The sequence below is a fragment of the Corvus brachyrhynchos genome, unplaced genomic scaffold (genome assembly GCF_000691975.1).
Source record: "Corvus brachyrhynchos isolate BGI_N302 unplaced genomic scaffold, ASM69197v1 scaffold90, whole genome shotgun sequence".
Classification (NCBI taxonomy): domain Eukaryota; kingdom Metazoa; phylum Chordata; class Aves; order Passeriformes; family Corvidae; genus Corvus; species Corvus brachyrhynchos.
The window spans coordinates 3,187,003-3,207,483 of NW_008236932.1; the positions used below are offsets into that span (position 1 = coordinate 3,187,003).

The following is a 20,481-nucleotide window of genomic DNA, read 5'->3' on the forward strand; positions in this document are numbered from 1 at the left end:
AGAGTCCCAAGGAATGCAGCTGGACACCGGCGCGCCACAACAGCGAGTTGTTTGGGTGTAGCTGTGGGAAAATACAATGCGGTTACTTGTTTGCGAAGTAGGAGGTGAAAACATCGAGAATTCTCCTTTTGCAGATTTATGATAAGCATAGCCTGCCCTTCGTCAGGACCCTGTTCGGAGTCTCCATGTTGTCCTATCTGGATGAAACTGATCTGAGAAGAAGCTGGGGACATTCTATTTGGGCTAAGCAGTTCCAGTAAGCTCTTGACTGAAAAAATCAGGTGTGTATCTGTCAGGAAGCAGAGAGGTACAGACTAAATGGATCTAAAGACAGCAGTCTTCAACGCAGCTCGTGATGGCAAGCTGCGACTCCTTTCCAAGCTACTGGCAAGCAAAACAAGGGAAGAGGTGGCCCAACTGATGTCAGAAAAAACCAATGGTGCCACACCACTTCTGATGGCAGCCCGCTATGGTCACCTCGACATGGTGGAATACCTGTTGGACCATTGCTCTGCCTCGATAGAAGTTGGTGGCTCGGTAAATTTTGATGGTGAGACCATCGAGGGGGCTCCGCCGTTGTGGGCAGCGTCGGCCGCCGGCCACTTGAAGGTTGTTCAGTGTCTGTTGGATCATGGTGCATCTGTCAACAACACAACGCTGACAAATTCAACGCCGCTTAGAGCTGCCTGTTTCGATGGTCACCTGGAAATAGTCAAATACCTTGTGGAGCACAAAGCAGACCTGGAAGTATCAAACCGTCACGGGCATACGTGCTTGATGATCTCATGCTACAAAGGCCACAAAGAAATTGCTCAGTATTTACTTGAAAAAGGAGCTGATGTGAACAGAAAAAGTGTTAAAGGTAAGTTAGTTTTTCACTTTCGTTGTGGTAAATAGGGGTAAAGTTACTAATTTACTTCTTCAGGACTTTGATATAAAATATTATTCTGCTTTCATAAAGCATAAGAGATAAAGTGTTCAAAGCTATGTTTTTACTTTTTAATGTACTCTTTTGTTAATATGGATTATAAAATTTGGTTTAAAATTGATACCTTTTAATCTTAAATTCTTAATTCTTGAAAGACTTAGTTATATGAAGTGTTGCATTTATGCATGTGTTAAAAGCTAATAAACTTGCTGAGAACTACTCTGTGTAGTAGGTTGGTCTAGCAACATACTCAAATACGTGAGCATGTGTTCTTGGATTTTGTACTATTTCTTAACAAATCAAATATGTTGTACATAAAACTGATCTGTGCCAGGAAGGCTGGTGTAGGAAATGCACATAAAGGAGAAAAATTACTTTCTGCATTGGAAAATGAATAACCACCCTTCACCCACTCCCTCCAAATTATTGAGTAATTTTGTACCTTTTTCAGTGTTAGTAAACAAAAATATATATTAGGATTAAAGAAGTGAAGATGCAGGTGACTGTGATCTCAACAGAAGGACTTCCAGTGGCTGACAGATCTCAAAGGACACCCGTTTGCCCTTATGTACAATTGCTCTTGTGTTACCACTCCAAGTGAAGATTTTTGGCTTTTTTTTCTGTGGTCATAATTACTTGGACATATAAATTTTTTATTACATAATAAACTTGTATTTGGTTGTAATATTAGCCTGGAAAGCACATCAGTTACTGCAAGTTAGAGTTAATTTTTTAGCTAACTGAGCCAGGATTATGTTTCATCAGGTTTTGGGTTTTTTAATATATATCTATATATAAAAAAACTAATCTGCTAACAATCCTTTTTGTAGCGTAGTACATCTACTGCCTTTTTCAGGCAAATTACATTTGTACCTGTATACTGTACCTTCCAGTTATTTGTGTTAAAATACCCTTTGTGTCTAGATTATTGTATGATACTGGTAAATACCAAATGTGAGAGTAATCTTTAGAAAAGCTGCTTGGTTAAATATGCCTTTTTTTCAGAAAATCATGCAGATATGTGGGTTTAGCGTAAAGAAAGCTAAACTACAGATTTGTCATAGAGGTGGGCAGAGCAAAATAAATCTTCCTTTGTAAGGGTTTGAGGTTGCTTATGAATCATCATGGACTTGTGGTAGGATAAAAATGTCATTTTTCTACATAACTTTCTTGGAATAGCAAGCTAAATATAAAGTGTGTAAGCAGCTAAAAACTTGGGTTTAGTTTTAAACCTATCCCTTTATATGATAGGTGTGAACCAAGCAGTGCTGTTAAATATTTGATGTAATAGGGAAAAAGATGTAACTGCAGCTCTTTTTCTCCCTCATTTTGTGTTGGTGGAGTAGGCTTTACCTTACTCGTCCTTTTTATTCACTTTATTAGTGCATTAGCATTATTTGTCTTTGTTTAAATGACTGAGGATTTTCTCAGGGCTGTCAATTATTATCTTAATTCCTTTCTGTCTCTACTTCCTTTAGTTTCTGTGTGGCTTGCATCTAGGTACATGAGCAAAGATTCTTAAGGTAGATAAATGATCCTTAATTAAAGAAGTTGGATTGGATATGGTTCAGCTCATTAAAACTCATTTTATACTTCAAATTGTCATGTGTGCGAATGGATGGGTGTACGTAATAGCCATCTATTGGTAATGTGTGGAAATCCCCTCTGGTAGGACAGGAGCATACTTTTTGGCGTCTTAAAGAAGTCTGATATCTGAAGTTACTGAATAAGCAATGGTGAGGTAAAGCAAGCAAGAAAGTACTATAAACCCTGAAAGTCGTCTATGGAAAGGCAGGAGAACTGAGGAAAATAGGTAGCCATAAGTATTGTAACAGTGACTGAGATTGAGCAGGTAACCTCCTCAACTTTGTTTTGCAAAAATGCTATTAATTTTAAAATTAATTCAACAGGAATAATTCTACATTGTCACCCTCCCCCTCAAAGGGTCTTGTGTATTACTTTCAGTTTGTACTCCTCCTTGCTATGTACTAAATAGCTGACAGTGTGTCCTGTGCTTGTAGCAGGAAGGTAACAGAGCACCTTAGCGTTCTGCTCCTGAGTAGTAGAAGTTGTTGCTGCCCTTGTATGTGAGTTCTTTTTAGACAGGCCCCTTCTTGGGCCATGTATAGAGAAGCCTATTGTTCTGTGAAAGATGTAAAAAAAAAATTGTTGCATTTAAAATTGCAGTGCTCCTTATAAGAGCAGAGCTATGTAGCTTCAGTAGAGTTGCTGTTGTTGGAGACTACTATAGATCCTTTTTCAGATATTATTCTTAGAGCCTGTGCAAGGGTGGGGGGCAAAATTACTTGAACTATTTCTTGTGGTTTTCCACTGGATTTTCATAATACAGAATAGAACTTAGTACACATTTTAAGCCTCAGGAAAGTATAGATATGAAAATGTTTCAAAGTGTTGACAGTTCCAGGGAAAAATCTGAATACTTTGATACAAAAAAATAGGTATGTGAACATACATGCATCTAAATGTATAAAAGAGTAGGTGAAAACGTGTGGCAAAATCCTGCTTCTAAAATGCAGAATCCCACAACTGTGTTTTGGACTATGGAAATTCAGAATGCAGAGGTCTTTGAAAAACGGTTCCAAAAGTACAGAAGTACAGCCAGGAAATTAAGATGTTCATAAAGATTTCAGAGTGTGTCAGGTAAGATGCTGCACTGAGGCGAATGAGGTGAAGTGCAGGTCTGGCAGTGTTGCGTGGTAGATGGTGCTGAAGAAGGAGGTTATAAGATACTTGGAGTAGATAAGTCCTCAACTGTGAAAGACGGCCAGTGGTTCTGAATTTAAAGTATGAGCACTTGTTTGTATTTGTTCCTACTGTTTTGCAGATCTGGACTTTCACAGTTTCCTTGAACTTCTGTGTAGGACATAGGCCACAGAACTGTAAGCAAAGGATTTTAAAAAAAATGTTCTGGTTTACGTGAACAGTGTAAGCAACGGGGACAAACTGATAGCTGGGGTAAGGAGGGTGGATGGGTTTTACTATTTTGTAGTTGTGGAAAACAGCAAAGATATCAGTAGATAGGAAGCAGCCAAAGCAATACTTTACATAGTGAATTAATTTACCACTGTCTTTGATGCATAGCTTTCTCGAGTGTACTACTGTCATGGTTTAACGCCAGCCAGCAGCCCTGCCCCAGGCAGCTTGGAAAACTCACAGGTTGAAATATAGACAGTTTAATAGGGAAAACAAAAGCAGTGTACACAAGCAAAGCAAAACAAGGAATTATTTCACTGCTTCCCATGGCAGGCAGGTGTTCAGCCATCTCCAGGAGAGCAGAGCCCCATCATGCGTAACGCTTGCTTGAGAAGACAAACAGCATCACTCCAAATGTTCCCTCCTTTCTCTTTCTTCCCCACAGCTTTATGTCACATGGTCTGTAATGTCCCTTTGGTCAGTTGGGGTCACCTGTCCCAGCTGTGTCTCCTCCCAGCCTCCCATGCAGCCCCAACTTCCTCACCAGTGTGGAAGTACAAACAGCAGAAAAGGCCTTGACTCTGTGTAAGCCCTGCTCAGCAATAACAAAAACATTGCTGTGTTATCAACCCTGTATTCAGCACAAATCCAAAACATAGCCCCATGCCAGCCACTGTGAAGAAAAGCTCTGCCCCAGCTGAAACCAGCAGAACTACTCGTCGTTTAAGAAGCTGCAAATTAAAAATAAAGCTCAGTGAGTTTCACTTGTGGTTTATGATCTCTCAGATGGCAAAGTTTTATGCTGTTCCTAGAAGTAGGAATAGTGTGGATAATGTTTGAGTAGCAGAAGCGCAGTTTTTTCAGGAGGTAGAATCCTATACTAAACCTCAAGTGAAGCATAGCTTTGTCTCTGTGCCAGGTGAGGAACACGTTCTGTGTTGGCTGCATGCAGTTTTCTGTTCTGCTGCATTATGAAGCCTGCCAGTGATTTGTTGTTACAGTGGTGCTCCCTTACTATTACCTTCAGAATAGACCACTGAATTCTCAAATACAGGGTTTTGCTGATGTGTTTCTGTGCAGTCTTCATTCGGCAATGTGTAGGCAGGGAAATGCTTACTCTCTTAATACAAGTGTCAGTCATCTTAGGGATTTCAGATTACATACATCTCTCTTTGGCTCTTTGGGGCTATGTTTCTTTGGTTTTATATTTAAAATACAATATTTCATGTAAATTCCCCAATAAAACTATTTTTTGCGCAGACTGATTGTAAAGAAATCTTATACATCCATTTTAATTACAGACAGGACGATTAAAGTCTTGCATTTTGAAAATTTGCTGTGTGTATTTTAATAGTTTGTGTTATATTTTATTCTCCTCTGCCAGATCTGCAGAAGGGAAGGGAAAAAAATATCCATTATTGCAGCAATTACTTAGTTAAATTATAGATAAAGCATACATGTGCTGGTAACCAGGATGGGCTGAATGCAAGGAAATAGCAACTTTTTTTCAAAATACCTGCTTGAAAGGCAGGTGTTTTAGCTGAACATAGCTGGTAAGTGTTTCCATTGCTTGGTGGCTTGGTACGTGGTCTCTCTCTTCAAAGTGTTTTTTGTGGTTTTGTTAGTGGTTTTCACCAACTCTGCATCCCTTCTGTAGCTAACAGACTCATCAGCTAGCCTAAAGACTGGTTTTTCTCCTCCAGAGTATTAGAAAACCTTGTAAGAAATGCTGGATTAGGCATTCTCTTAGGTGTCTCTGGAGATATACAAAGGAGTGTTTGATTGCATTTAAAAAAAAAAGAATACTGTGATTCTTAAATTCCACTAGTACATTATTTGATAGTTTTGTAAAATAATAAGGGAAACAAGGTTTGTTGACTTTGCTTCCTCATTTTGGGAAGTATAGAAGCATACAAACCTCTGTCTCTATGGGTACTGTATCAAGGGCTAGTGCTATTTCAGTATTGTTGTTTTTAAGGGTACTGGAAGGTGTAATACTCAAACCTCCTGGTAAGGGAAAAAATCTTTTTTTTGGCAGACCGAGAAGTAGGGGGATTATAGAGTCATGCTCTTTCCTTTATGGTAAGTGTGGTTTAGTATGTGTTAAAAATAGTTAATTTTCTCTTGCCATAAACATTAAGGAGTCTTGACAGGTTTGTTCTCTTCTGAAGGTGTTTGTCTTGCCTGCTTGACAAGGTTCATAGAATCATTGACGGGGCAGAGAGGGGGTAAAAAAATCACAGAACAAAGGTCCTTGGGTTTTATTTCTGCTTGTTTGTTTTACTTGCTGTTGTTGCTTTTTTAATATATTTTTTTTATTCTCGCTGTGAATAAACACTTGCTCTAAAAGTATACTGTTATCTTTTCGGGGGGGGTTGCTTTTTTTCCTTTTTTGGTAGGTATTACATGGTACAGGGCACTGAAACTTGTAGATATTTTGTGTTTGACCATGTGTGGAAACTGAACTTCAGAAGGAATGTCTGTAAGTTAAATAAGGAAGATGAAGATACAGTTTAAGTTTAATTCTAACTAAGAAGTTTTTGTTTAAATTAAATAATTAACAGCATATTGTTATTTATTTAATATTGATAATCTTGGTAATACAAGTTCTCATGAAGTACTTCAGTGAGCAAGACAGCAATTATTCTCTTACAGCATATGGAAATTAGGTTAAAATAAATTGTTGAGATTAGCAGTTAGTTGCATTGTTTAGTTTCTTGAAAGAAAGACATTTAGTTTTTATTCACTAGGCATACTATGCATAAGGATGTGTAACAGTTTTCTTGTGCACTGTCCATGTTTGTATCTATCAGGCAATACTTTTAAATGAGTAAAGACTCTTGGAAGACTGAATTATTTCTAGTGCTGTGATAGAAAAAGTACTGAATGTTACATGAAAAATTTCACTTCATGAAAGTGATCAATTCATCTGTAAGGCTGCAAAAATATATACATGTGGTTAATTTTGCACATTGGTCAGTCATTTAACTGAAATACTTTTTTTTCTTTTATGTTTAATGATCTTGGGTATAAAATAAGATTGGCGTTAAGTTTTAATGTAAGTTTTACAGTGTGGAAATTTGATAAAGCATTTTACATGAATACATGAAGTATTAGGAAGTGGATGCACTTAATTGGTTGCAAATCAAGTCAAATCACTTTCTGTGTCATGGATTCGTTTTCTTTCATTCCCTTGTCACAAGCTATCAGTCTAATTTGGGAATTATTTGCTTCTGACATAGAAAGGCCTGTCCTCCTTATGAATTAGAATACCCACCCCCACTCCAGTAAGCTTTTGGAAACACTGGGTAGCTAGAAAACTAGTTCTGTGATACGTGAAGTGTTTCTGTAATGCTCATAACTACTTTTAAAGGAGTGCTGTTAAAAAAAGAGTAAAGTGTGAAGATGCGGTGCCAACTAGCCATACCTTTTTCCTGACTTTGCAAGATTTGGAAGGACTTGAGTTCGGGTTATTCTGTTTCTTTTTGCTATTTATACTAAGAGGAAGTTATTAGGTAATGTGAGTAGTAAAGTTTATACAGAGAGAAGCAGTTTGTAAGCAGTATTAGCAATACTATATAGTGACACTCGATTTTTAGCAGTGAAGTATTGGGACTACCAGAACATCTGAAGTCCAGTTTTTTATCTGTGCAAGGAGGAGCCTTTCATGTTATGGTAACACTAGCTATCTGTGATACATGATTAAATTCCTGCTAAAAAATTTTGCAATTAAAAATGGATTTAAAAAATTAAATGAAACCTACTTTGAAATAATCATTCCCACCTTTAAAAAAATACTTTAATTTGACCAACACCATCATATGTGCTGCTTGGAAAATTGCTTATCAAAGAAAATGACTTTCAAATTACTTTTACTTAGTTTTAGCCTTTTTTCTTCTTAATACAGCAATAGATATAATGATGGTTTTTAGTTTTTTACTGAATAAATAATGTTACAAAAATGGAATTAGCTGCTGAATTGTGTTCAGACACTATTTATCACTATGGACAATATAGTGACTATAGTGACACTATAGACAGTGTAGTGTTTTGAAATGGATGAGTTAATTCACAGAACAGTGGTTGATTTGCTGTATTTATTTGAGCTGTTCAATTCCTGGTCAATATGTGGCCAAGCCTTTGATTTACACATTAAAGCCACTGCCATGTTTTCTTTCAAATTCTTCCTCAAATTTAACACTTGATGCTTGCTAGGTGTAGATGAATGGCAGTGTTATTTCTTAAGGTTTGGGTTTGTGTTTGGGGTTTTTTTAAGTTGGCAGCTCTCAACTATCTGTCTACCCTAGGCACTTTTCTATGGAAACTTGTGTTTCTTACAGTGTTTTCTTCCCACTGCTGTCCCTGTACCATCCAGTCAAACTTCAGTGAGGTGCAGCCACTAAAAATTAGTGGTGATTGCCTTGTATTATTTGTTTATACCTGGCATACTATAAACTGTGGTTATTTTAATTCTAATTTAATTTATACTGCAGTATAAATAACTGAAAAATGTCACTATTCTGATAGGCTGTCAGTAGCAGCTGTCTAAACTGAAATTGGTAATTGTAATATCAATAAAAAGACTAAATTGTTTTAAGTTTAGAGCATCCAGTTGGAAAGAGCAGTGAAATTCCTTGGAGTCTTAAGCATATTTCCACATGTTCTACATAGCTGCATTGTAAATTAATGACATACAGACTTCTGGATTGAGTTTACCTGGACAATGGCCAAGCTTATTTTGTGTGGATTTATTTCAGTCATAGCATGTATGCCTAGCGATTGATAAAAGAGTGTCAAAAGCAGCATTACATGGTGGTGGATCTGCAGTATGTAACATGAATAGCTGGCACTGTTTCAGATGTCAAAACATGTATTATTAGTTGTGAAACACCAGTAAGAGCTTTGTTGTTACTGATACCTTTTGGCTTATTTGTCTTTAATATGCTTTTATGTTACATTTTTTAAAATATCTTAAAAATACTGACTTGAAGGTAGAAACAGCTGCCTTGCAGAGCTCTGCTGTGAAGGATGGTGTATGGAGTTGAGTACACCCTGAAACATCTGTGTTAACTGCTGGCTCAGCCAACACCCATGTGCATCTGGTTTTGCCTTTATCACTAAGTGCAGAATTGAAGATGTCTGAGGGACCAGCCATTCTTTAGTTCTGGATTGACTGCTGTAGTTTCATTTTAATTAGACTTTCGGCAGCATACCAAGAAGCATTAAAGTGTATATGTGTGTTGGTAAGTTTCTGTATTGATCTGCATTTGACATTGTCCTCTCTTAGGAATGTTAAGATCTTGTCCTTTTTTAGTTGGCATATTGAAATTTTCTAGTCTGTGTTATCACATAAAGACAGAGGGAATTATAGTTGGTAAGCTATGTATGCCAAATTCACCAACTTTCAATCCACCTAAATTTGCTTAAATCTCTGCTCCTGGAATAGAAAATTTTGTTGGTCTCTGTAGTGATTGTAGTGTGGCCAGACCTATAACTGACTTAATGCTATTAATGTTAAAAATTGCCTGTGGTTTTAGAAAGGTGGAAAATCACTTCCCTTTGTATGAACTAGATTTAGCTTTATGAATCTTGATCTAACAGGTAGTTTCAGGAGCTAATTTCTGTTGGGATGTCTTCCTTAGCTTACTTGTTAGTAAATGCTTGTAAAATCACTGGCCACTATTCAGAAATGTTTCAGGAAAAGAATATTTTGCAAATTAAGTTCTCTGTCAATAAATGAAGCGATCTAATATTTTCTATTTTTTTTTTTCCAAAAAGGTTTGAATTTTGCACTTAAAATGTGGTTCAGGGGACAAAATATGTTCATAACTCTGCTGTAATTGCAAAAACCTGAGTCAGAAGCTTTTGAAAATAACTTTTTATTCATCTTTTGTATGAATTTGATTAGCGTATCAGCTAAATTTTGACATCTGCTGTGCCTGGACTGAGACTCAGTTTGTTCTGGATAACTCTGTTCTTATTCTGTTACTGGTATTTTTCTAGTTGCTGGAATTGAGAGCAACAAAGAGGCTTTAAAATGTGCTGTGAGTTCTTTTTCAGATAGTTCACAAAACAGTTTGAGGAAGAAGCAGGAGATCAATTTACATGTGAAATTTTGGGAACTGAAAGATAAGGAGAGGAGTGAGGAGTGGATGTTTTGGATCCTAGGGATGAAACCACAGCAAAATGCCCAGTGCCTGTTAGCAAATACTCATCTAAACAATCTTTGAGTTGCTACGTTCTTCTTCTGCATACAAAACTTGCAAAGCATTAGACAAACATTTTCTGTCTCGGTGGCTTGACAACAGAAGATAAAAACAAGCTGCTATGAGATAATCTGCTAATATAAAACACAGAATAGAGGTCTACATTGTGGACCTAAGGTGTCTGGATCTCCTGGTGAAAGAGGATATTAGAGGAGAGTAATTATTGTTTGACCAGATACTTCTGAATTTTGCTTTCCTATTTTTTTTTCCTTCAACTTTATTTACTCTTACTGTGCCTTGTTAGAAAGGAGATGTGTGCTATGAAGTCACATAGGTAAAAGCTACAAGATTTCAAAATTATTTGTGTAGATCTACATTGAATTCTTATAATTGATTTGTAAATGGGACATATTTACTATTTCTGAAGTGTATTTAGTAAGTATGAAATACTGTTTCTTATAAACTTAAATATGTATGAATTTCATGTTTGGTTTGGAATTTGACATATTTAAGCCAGTGTAAACAATACATTTTTGGCAGAAAGAATGTATTAGTAGAAAGACTTCACCTTTAGTTTTAATTTATTTCTATACACTGTTAGGCTTTTAAAACAGATCTCAGGCACGCTTTTGATTAGAGTTTCATTAATTAAATACTTTAGTACAAAGAGTGAAGTATGCGTTCTAGGTATCAGAGCCTGGAAAAAAAAAATGAAAGTGTATGAAGATAAATAGGAGCTGTTTAGATCCATAGACTGTACAAATATGTTATTCCTCACATGACCTGAAGATTTCTGGTGCTTTCTTTCCTAACCCACCATAGTTTGCTTAGAGACTAGAAATACAACAGCAAGGTGCACCATGTACCTCTGTTTTGTCGGCATTTAAAACAAAAGCCTACTAAAAATAGAAATAAGGAAGTTTCCTGAAACTCTTAACTTTTAAAAGCCAATCTTATTACTAGGAATGGGCAGAGAACCATTAGAAAAGGAGGTGTCCTTTGTGAATGAGGAAACTTGCTAGCAGTGTAACAGAACCTGATGATTTGATGAGCAGTTAACTGAATTTGCAGGGCTAACAATATAGGATATCTTGATCAGGTTGGGGGGTAGATATTAACATGAACTTTCTGTTAATTAATTTTTTGTGAGGCTGAGAAGCTTCTATGCCTGAGTCTGTAATACGTATCATATAATATAAAGAAAAAGGTAGATGTAAATCATGTGGTTTTAAAAGCAGTCAACCACATAAGAGACTTTGTTATGTTAGGAGGGGGCCTGGAGAGTTTGTCTCCATTTTTTCCTTCTCCTCCAGTGAAGTGCACAAATTTGAAGTTAAGTAAAACCTTCATCTAGTTGCAGCCTAATAGTTATTTAGCTGTGGTGTCCAATACTTGATTTCTAATTTTCTGTGAATATTTTCAAACAGGTGGCACTAGTACTTACTAGAAATTTTCCCACATTGTATTGGAACCTGAATGTCATTAAATATAAAAGACTGTGCAATGTCATGCTAATGAAAAATAATCTGCGTGTAAATCCTAAGTTGCTTATAACATAGATGTTTGCATGTTGTGTGTTGAGGGCATTTTTTTTCTTCATGTCTTTGGGAATCCTAACAAAAAGAGCATAGGGGTTAAAGTGGGAGTTAAGCATAAAGGCCTAAGAATGTATTAAGAATAGTTTGTCTGGGTGTATACATTCCCTTGAGAAAATGTCCTACTCCTTTAGAATATACCAGCAGTCTCAAAGGTCCCAGCTGAGATAAAGGGTCTGTTGTGATGGATTGTGGTTTCCATTGTGTAAAGTCATTGCTTCAAAACATGAAAATCAAAAGATGTGGCAGGTGAAGAGAGGAAGAACTATGGGGTAGGTGAAAACAAAGCAAATACTGAGTTAGCCCAGCTTTACTTTTCATACAGATCCCACTATTTTTTAATAATTACTGGAGATTGAGAGGAAGGGAAATTTAACAATGGAAGTGGAAAAAGTGAAGTAATATGGAGATAGCCAGCTTAAGTTTCTGTTTCATACTTAAAAGCAGATACAAAGTCCCTTATGGAATAGATTATTCCACTTGGAAGGGACTGGAATATGAACACTGATCATCTAGTCCAACTGCTTGACCAACTTTTAGCTAGCTAAAAACTGAATCAAATTAGTAAGGACATTGACCAAAGGCATCTGAAACACTGGCAGTCTTGGGGAATCAAACACCTCTGGAGGAAGCCTCTCCAGTGTTTGAACACCTCTCAGCAAAGGAAAGTTTCCTCATGTCAAGTCTGAATGTCTCCGAGCACAGTTTTGAGCCATTCCCATGTATCCTGTCACTGGATACCGAGGCACCTCCCCCTCCACTTCTCCTCAGGAAGCTGTAGAGAGCAACAAGATGACCCTTCAGCATCCATTTCTTTAAACTTGACAGATCCAAAGTCAAGCAGCTCCTCACAGGACATTCCTTCTAGCCCTGTCACCAGCTTCATTACTTTCTTTTGGGTGCATCCAAAGACTTTCACATCCTTCTTAAATTGTGGGGCCCAGAACTGCTCACAGCACTCCAGGGGCGGTGGTGCCAAAGCGGAGAACAGAAGGATAATCACCTCCGTGGGCTGGCTGGCTGTGCTGTGTTTGATACACCTCTGGATGGGGTTTGCCCTGGCACGCTGGTGACTCACACTGAGCCTGCTGCCAACCAGCACCCCCAGGTCCTTTTCTGCAGGGCTGCTCTCCAGCCACTCCTCTCCCAATTTGTATTTGTGCCAGGTGCTGATCAATGCCAGGGACAAGGTCCAGTGTTTGTTGCTAGATTTCATGCCCTTTTGGAAGGCCTCTTGCCCCATGAGACAGTCAAGGCACCTCCCAGTTTGGAATGATCAGCAAGCTCTCTAACGATGCAGTCAACTCCTGCACCCAGGTCATTGATAAATACATTGAACAGCATTGGCCCTAGACTTGAGCCCTGAGGAACAGCTCTGGTGACCAGTCTCCAGCCACCTGTAGCCCCATTCACTGCAATCCTTTGAGCTCTGTCCTTCAGACAGTTCTACACCCAGTGCACCATGACCCTTCTCATCCCACAGCTGGACAGTTTGTCCAGAAGGATGTTGTGAGGGACAGTATAAAAGGCAAAAAAGGCAAAACTCACTAAAAGGCAAAAATCCTACATCCATTGTCTTCCCTTCATCTGGATGGGTGACCTTATTCTAGAAGGATATCAAACTAGTTAAAACAGAATTTATCCTTTGTGAACCCAAGTTGATGGTGCCCAGTGATTGCATTGTGCACCATTTAAATGCTTCACAGTAGCATTCAGTATAATCTTCGTAATTTTTCCACGTGTTGAGGTGAGACTAACAGGTCTGTGAGTTCCTGTGTCATCCCTCTTGCCCTTATTATATAATGCCGTAACACTGGTTAGCTTCTAGTCAGTGGGTACCTCCCCAGACATTTAGTAGCTGATGCAGAGGGGTACTGCCATATCATCCATCCGCTTCTTCAGTACTCTGGCGTAAATACCATCAGGTCCTGTGGACTTGTGAATAGTTAGCTGCTGCAGCTAGTCCCTGAGAAGTGTCTAAACAAATGGGGAGTCATTCCTGAAGTCAGGGGACTGGGCAGAAGACAGTTTATCTGTGTTATTAAATACTAAAGCAAAAGAAAGTATTGAATGTCTCCACACTTCTTCACCCTTAATAGTCAGATGACCATCTTCAACAAGTATCAATCTAGTATTTTCTGTAGACCTCCTCTTGCTGCTAGTGTACTTTAAAAAACCCTTCTTATTGTCTGACGTAATACTGATCAGCTTCAACTCTAATTGAGCTTTGGCCTTTTGCATCTTGGCCCCTGCATATATGAGTCACAGCTCTGTCAAATTCCTGCAAAGCCTGTCCTTGTTTCCAGAAAACATAAATTTTTTTTTTTCCTTCTGAGCTCTGTAAGGAGTTCTCTGCCCAACCAAACTGATCTCCTGTCCCATTTGCTTGACTTTTGATACAATGGAATTGCCTGCTCCTGTGCTTTTATGTAGTGAAGAATTCCATTTTAGTTCTGGTTTGGTTGGGGTTTTTTTAATCTATTTATTTTTTTCAGGCAGTAATATGAAACATTTTGCTTTTTATAAGTGCCTGGCAGCCTTGCTTTCATATTACATAAATGAGGAAACAAAAGCCATTTTGAATCTATTAGTATTTGATTTTTAAACTTTTTGTAGCTATTAGCATGGTGAGATTTTGACTATAATTTGATTTGTGTAATTGTATTTGTTCTCTTGCAGGAAATACAGCTTTACATGACTGTGCAGAATCTGGAAGTTTGGAGATCATGAAGATGCTTCTCAAGTATTGTGCTAAAATGGAAAAGGATGGTTATGGAATGACTCCCCTTCTGTCAGCCAGTGTGACAGGCCACACAAATATAGTGGACTTTCTGACCCAGCATGTACAGACTAGTAAGGCTGAGCGCATAAATGCCCTGGAACTTCTAGGAGCAACATTTGTGGACAAAAAGAGAGATCTGCTTGGTGCTTTGAAATACTGGAAGAGAGCTATGGAGATGAGATACAGTGATAGGACTAATATCCTCAGCAAACCTGTGCCACAAACACTAATTATGGCTTATGATTATGCTAAAGAGGTAAACAGCCCGGAAGAGCTAGAAAATCTTATTGCAGACCCAGATGAAATGAGAATGCAAGCATTATTAATTAGAGAACGTATTCTTGGCCCTTCTCACCCAGACACATCTTACTATATTAGATACAGAGGTGCTGTGTATGCAGACTCCGGAAACTTCAAGCGTTGCATCAACTTATGGAAGTATGCTTTGGACATGCAGCAGAGCAATCTTGACCCACTGAGCCCTATGACAGCCAGCAGTTTGCTATCATTTGCTGAACTTTTCTCCTTCATGCTTCAGGATAGGGCAAAAGGCCTTCTAGGTACTACTGTCACTTTTGATGATCTGATGGGTATACTGTGCAAAAGTGTTCTTGAAATAGAACGGGCCATGAAACAAGCCCAATGTCTGCCTGATCCAGTACAGCTGAACAAAGCCCTTTCCATCATTTTGCATTTAATTTGCTTGTTGGAGAAAGTACCTTGCAGCTCAGAACAGGAACATTTCAAGAAACAAACTATTTACAAGTTTCTTAAGCTTCAGCCTAGAGGAAAGAATAACTTCAGTCCACTTCACCTTGCTGTTGACAGTAATACTACATGTGTTGGTCGCTACCCAGTTTGTAAATTCCCCTCTCTCCAGGTTACTGCTATCCTGGTGGAATGTGGTGCTGATGTAAATGTCAGAGACTCTGATAACAACAGTCCATTACACATTGCTGCACTGAACAACCATCCGGACATCATGAATCTTCTTATCAAGTCAGGTTCACATTTCGATGCCACAAACTCATGTAAACAAACAGCTAGTGATTTGCTGGATGAGAAGGAAATAGCAAAGAATTTAATCCAGCCCATAAATCATACCACTTTGCAGTGTCTTGCTGCTCGTGTAATAGTGAATCATAACATATCCTATGCAGGGCATATCCCTGAAAAACTGGAGAACTTCGTTGTGCTCCATAGATGATAGTGTGGTGTCCCAGAGTACTGTTCCTGAAGCACGACATGGTGATATTTTCCTTGAGCACTGTTGTGATACACCAGCGTTCCCTTAGCTTGCTCCATTTCGCTCTCGTTGGCTAGTGTTGTTAGCATCAGATCTGCAGAGCTGGTTACCCAGTATTTAATATGAATATGCTATATAATATATTTTGTGGATTATTTAGAAATGTAATGCCATATTTAGACTTTTTAAATTGTCTGCCAAAGGCTTGTCTTTTCTGGTCTTATTTGCCTGTTGGGTGTTTGGGACTGAATTGAGTATTTTCCACTGATGTCTTTTTACTATAACTGTTATGTGGATTTTATATGTTTGGAAGGTCATCTTTTTTTGGTTTTGCTTGAGCGTTTCTACTCTTACTCTCTTCTTTTTCTATGAACTCATTGCTAAACTGTGCAAGTTGTATGGACTTGTTAACATTTGCAACTACCATAAGTGCTTTTACCTTCTCTATGCACTGGCTTAAACATGACTGTTGTGTGTGAGCATATTTCTATGCAGCACTTGGCCAATTTCAACTTAAATGCCAATCTTGTTTTGCAGTTTGTTCGGAGCTCTCTTGAGAATGCTGTCTTCATAGCATGATGAATTTTGGAGTTATTTATCAGCTCTCCAAACTTGGGTTTGACTTTTTTGACTGCTGTAACTGAGGTTGCTTTCATTTTGATCCTCTGGAAATTTGTCCTAAATTTGGGAGAAGAAAATCTTGCTTTTTCTGATTGTAGTCCACTTGAACTTTAAATCTGAAAATTGTTCTATTGCATCATGCAGCTGGGGGAAGAGTCCTCATTATGTACAACTGACACCTTCCCCTTTGCACTAACGTCTTGCTTGTGCCGGTTATGTGACTAGATGTGAAGTTTGCTCAAAGTTTAACCTCAAACCTTAATGATAAACTTTTAATGAGAAATAGGTCGAATATATGCTCTGCTTTAAAATCTGCAAATCAACTTTAGCTACAAAAGAAAACAAAAGCATGTTGATGGCATGGTGTTTATCAGTCCAGATCTAGACATCATCTAGTATAGTAAGTGGCTGTCTGCCAGGGTATCGAAAGTTCTATAGCAGTGTCCTTTTTTCTTCATTTTAAGTATCTTTATAAATACTTGCATGGATTTTTCATCTCTACTATGTCAGTTATACTTAACAAAAGCAGAAGTTCTGTTGTGTATATAGCTCCTAATTAAAGTACCTATTTTTTATAATATTTGCACAACAGCTTAGCTTTTACAACAGAAAGGGCTCTTTTGACTTGATAAGAAGTCTATTAATGAAGATCATAAATGTGAGTGCGATTCAGGTAATTAATATAATTCAGCACTTTACTGTTGCTTAATAGTAGGATTTATTATGGCACATTAGCCCTACAAATGTCTTAAAGTGAAATTAATTTCTGTTGGATAGGATACAGTTTACTTGCAGATTTAGTCGTCTAGCATATTGGGTATTTTTGACTCTGTGGTGGGCGGTAAGTGTATCTATGGGGTTCTTGCTCCAGAAATCCAACAACTTGTTTTATGCCTTTGTCAGAGATAAAAGATATTTAGAATCCAAATTAATTAGGTTAGGAGGGTCTTTTTAATACTTTAATTTTTAAGTTGATGTCAGAACATTTGTGTCATTTGTGATTGAACTTGAGGAAGAACATGTCTTGGGAGCACATAAGAATAGCCCTTCCTTGGTTTTGTTCTGTTTTGGCAGCTTCCCTGCCAGTGTACAGCAGTGTACAGGTGCCTACTAGCTTAGCATTCTTGCAAAAATTATGGGGATGTTTTTAAGCAAAGATCTGCTGAATGCAGTGCTGTTTGTGTGTTGTCACTATCAGACTTGCTGTTTTGAAACAATTTTCACCAGTTTGTCCCTTGCTGTGTCTATGTTGTATAACATGAGAATCATAGAATCATTTAGGTTGGAAAAGATCCTCAAGATCACTGAGTCCAACCCTTAACCCAGCACTGCCAAGTCCAGCACTAAACCATGTCCTTAAGTGCCACATCTACATGTCTTTCAAATACCTCCAGCCGCGGTGATTCAACTGCTTCCCTGGGCAGCCTGTTCCATTTTTTAACCACCCTTTCCATGAAAAAGTTTTTCCTAATATTCAATCTGTATCTCCCCTAATTCAGCCTGAGGCCATTTCTCCTTGTTGTATCACTTGCTACTGAGGAGAAGAGGCCAACCCCCACCTTGCCACAACCTCCTTTCGAGTAATTGTGGAGTTCTCCGTTGAACCTCCTTTCTTCCAGGCTGAACAACCCCAGCTCCCTCAGCTGCTCCTCATCAGACTTGTGCTCCAAACCCTTCCCCAGCTCCACTGCCCTTCTCCGGACATGCTCCAGCACCTTGATATCTTTCTTATAGTGAAGGACCCAAAACTGAACACAGCACTCGAGGCATGGCTTCACTGGTGCGCAGTACAGGGGGACAGTCACTGCCCTGATCCTGCTGGCAATATTGCTGCTGATGCAGGCCAGGGTGCAGGTTTCTCTTGCATAACAGAAGACTAAATTCTACTCAATTGACTGAATTGCTGTGATTTGTAATGCTTAAGATGCATGCCACTCAGCTTTTCATTTGTGAGGACATGTAGTTTGGCTTTTGAATTTATATATTTTAATGCTTTTCTGCTACTCTGTAAATGGGGATAATCAACAAATCATACCATGCTAGAAATACATTATACATCAAGTTATAAAAGTAGTTCTTTTTGTATAGGTCACAGAGAAAGGGGATTTTAGAGTTTTTTACTTTGGAATCTGTTCTGCTTTTCAGTGGTTTTAGTTTAAATTTTTGTCTTTCTAACTGATAATTGCCCTGTTTAAATAGTTGGCTATTATAAGTTGGTTGTTCAGCCTGAGGAAGAGAAGGCTACAGGGAGACCTTATAGGACCTTCCAGTACCTAAAGGAAGCTACCAAAGAGCTGAAGAGGGACTTTTTACAAGATTGTGGGGTGAAAGGACAAGGGGGAATGGCTTTGAACTGAAAAGGGTTAGATTTAGCTTAGATGTAAGGCAGAAATTCTTTACTGTGAAGGTGGTGAGCCACTGGCGCAGGTTGTCCAGAGGAGTTGTGGATGCCCCGTCCCTGGAAGTATTCAAGCCCAGGCTGAATGGGGCTCTCAGCAACCTGGTCTGGTGGAAGGTGTCCCTGCCTATGGCAGAGAGGTTGGATCTAGATGATCTTTAAGGTCTCTTCCAACCAAAATCATTCTATGATTTATGATCGTTAGTCCAGAAATATAATGTAAAAATTGTTAATTTTTAGCAATTTTTTAAATGGAAAGCATTCCCAAAAGTGAAAGCATATCACTATTAGTTTTATGTAAATCTAGTGAATATTGCTACAAGAAAGGCTTACTGTGTTAGCTGCTCATTAGAAACAAACCAGTCTATTAGCACATGCTGATTTATTGCACGAATTTCTGTCTAAGTATTTACTGATGTGCATCAGTCCGAAGGATTTATCACCTTCATGCTGAGTGTAATTTTTCATGGTGATGAAGCTCTCTGCTGAAGAGAATACTTATCTTGCCAGATAACTTGGACTTAGGTGTCCTGGCAGAGGAGTTCATGCATATATGGCCACTTTGCATTTAGACAAGTGTGTTTACACTACTCTGTTTTGTTTATCTTAATTTTAATTTTGTAATATTTTTAACTCATTCTTTTACCATTGTTCTCTTTTTTTCCTATTTGGCCTTTTTTTCTGATGAAACATACTGCTTATAAGCTACTGACACAGAAAAATGCTAAGAACACTGCAGAAATAATTATATGCCCTGCAGGGATGAAACAGATTTTAAATTGATTAAACAACTTACAGGTATGGCTCCCTAGAGACAAAGCAACTGATAGCTCCTTGCTTGTTGAGACCTCTCAGTTACATTTTTTGGGGAAAGGGATAAATATGTAAAGCAGCTTTTCTTCTAATCGTTGTGGGTTTCAACTGAAGTCCTTCAACAAGGAAGATGAAAAATATTCTCATTTAAAAAAATCTAAAATTATATTCCTATTTTTGTATCACTGAGGCTGGTAACAAGATTCCAGCTGTCTGCAGTGTCTCTGTTCTGTTTGTTGAGTTTGTTAAGTGTTAAAGACACTTTCTGAAATGCAAGGCAATATTGTGGTTAATTTTCCATATATACTTCACAAGTGGAAAAGAAGTAGTTTTGTGTGTTTCCTAAGTCCACAAAGAGCTGTCTTTTAACAACTGTTTTGCAGCTGGTTAAAATTAACCTCTTTCCATTTTTACAAACACTACTTTAAAGAAAGGAATGCAGTGCTATAGCAAAATCCTTAAAGGAGGATTTGTAATTAGATAAAAACCTTTTGAGGAAAAGTGTGCCTCTCTTCAGTTTTGTATCAGCTGCAAGGTGACAGTGGCAGGATATGGCTGTTCTTTAAATAGCTTCCTCATGCTTTGAAATATAGAGTGGAATGACTGTTACACTCTAAAAAGTTGAGAAGCATGAAAAAGTAGACTAAACACTAATTTTACCTTCTGTGACTACAATGAAGCCAACTGGTATTTAAGACTGCAAAGTAATTTTGGTAATTTTGATGAAAGACATACTAGACTGCTCATATTTCTTGGCTTTGAGTGTAAAAGTAACTTTTGAGCCTTCACTGAGGGCAGAGCAAAAAGCTGTTGTTGGTTTGGTTTTAACTAACATTGTACTTGTGTTCCATTCTATCGCAAAGACTTCCTATGCAGGGCTGCTAGCTCCGTGTATGGAAATATTGCAGTTTCTTTTTTACGTGAAGTAATTTAGCTTTAACAGTAATGTAAAAAAGGA

General features: G+C 38.1%; 1 protein-coding gene across 1 annotated transcript; it reads left to right on the forward strand.

The window, feature by feature from the left end:
* Positions 1-102: 102 nt before the first annotated feature.
* FEM1C (fem-1 homolog C) lies at positions 103-16,891 on the forward strand. Its single transcript, XM_008629153.2, has 2 exons — positions 103-862; positions 14,343-16,891. Exons 1-2 carry the CDS (start codon positions 319-321, stop codon positions 15,650-15,652), a joined length of 1,854 nt encoding a protein of 617 aa, XP_008627375.1. The 5' UTR covers positions 103-318; the 3' UTR covers positions 15,653-16,891.
* Positions 16,892-20,481: the final 3,590 nt, after the last annotated feature.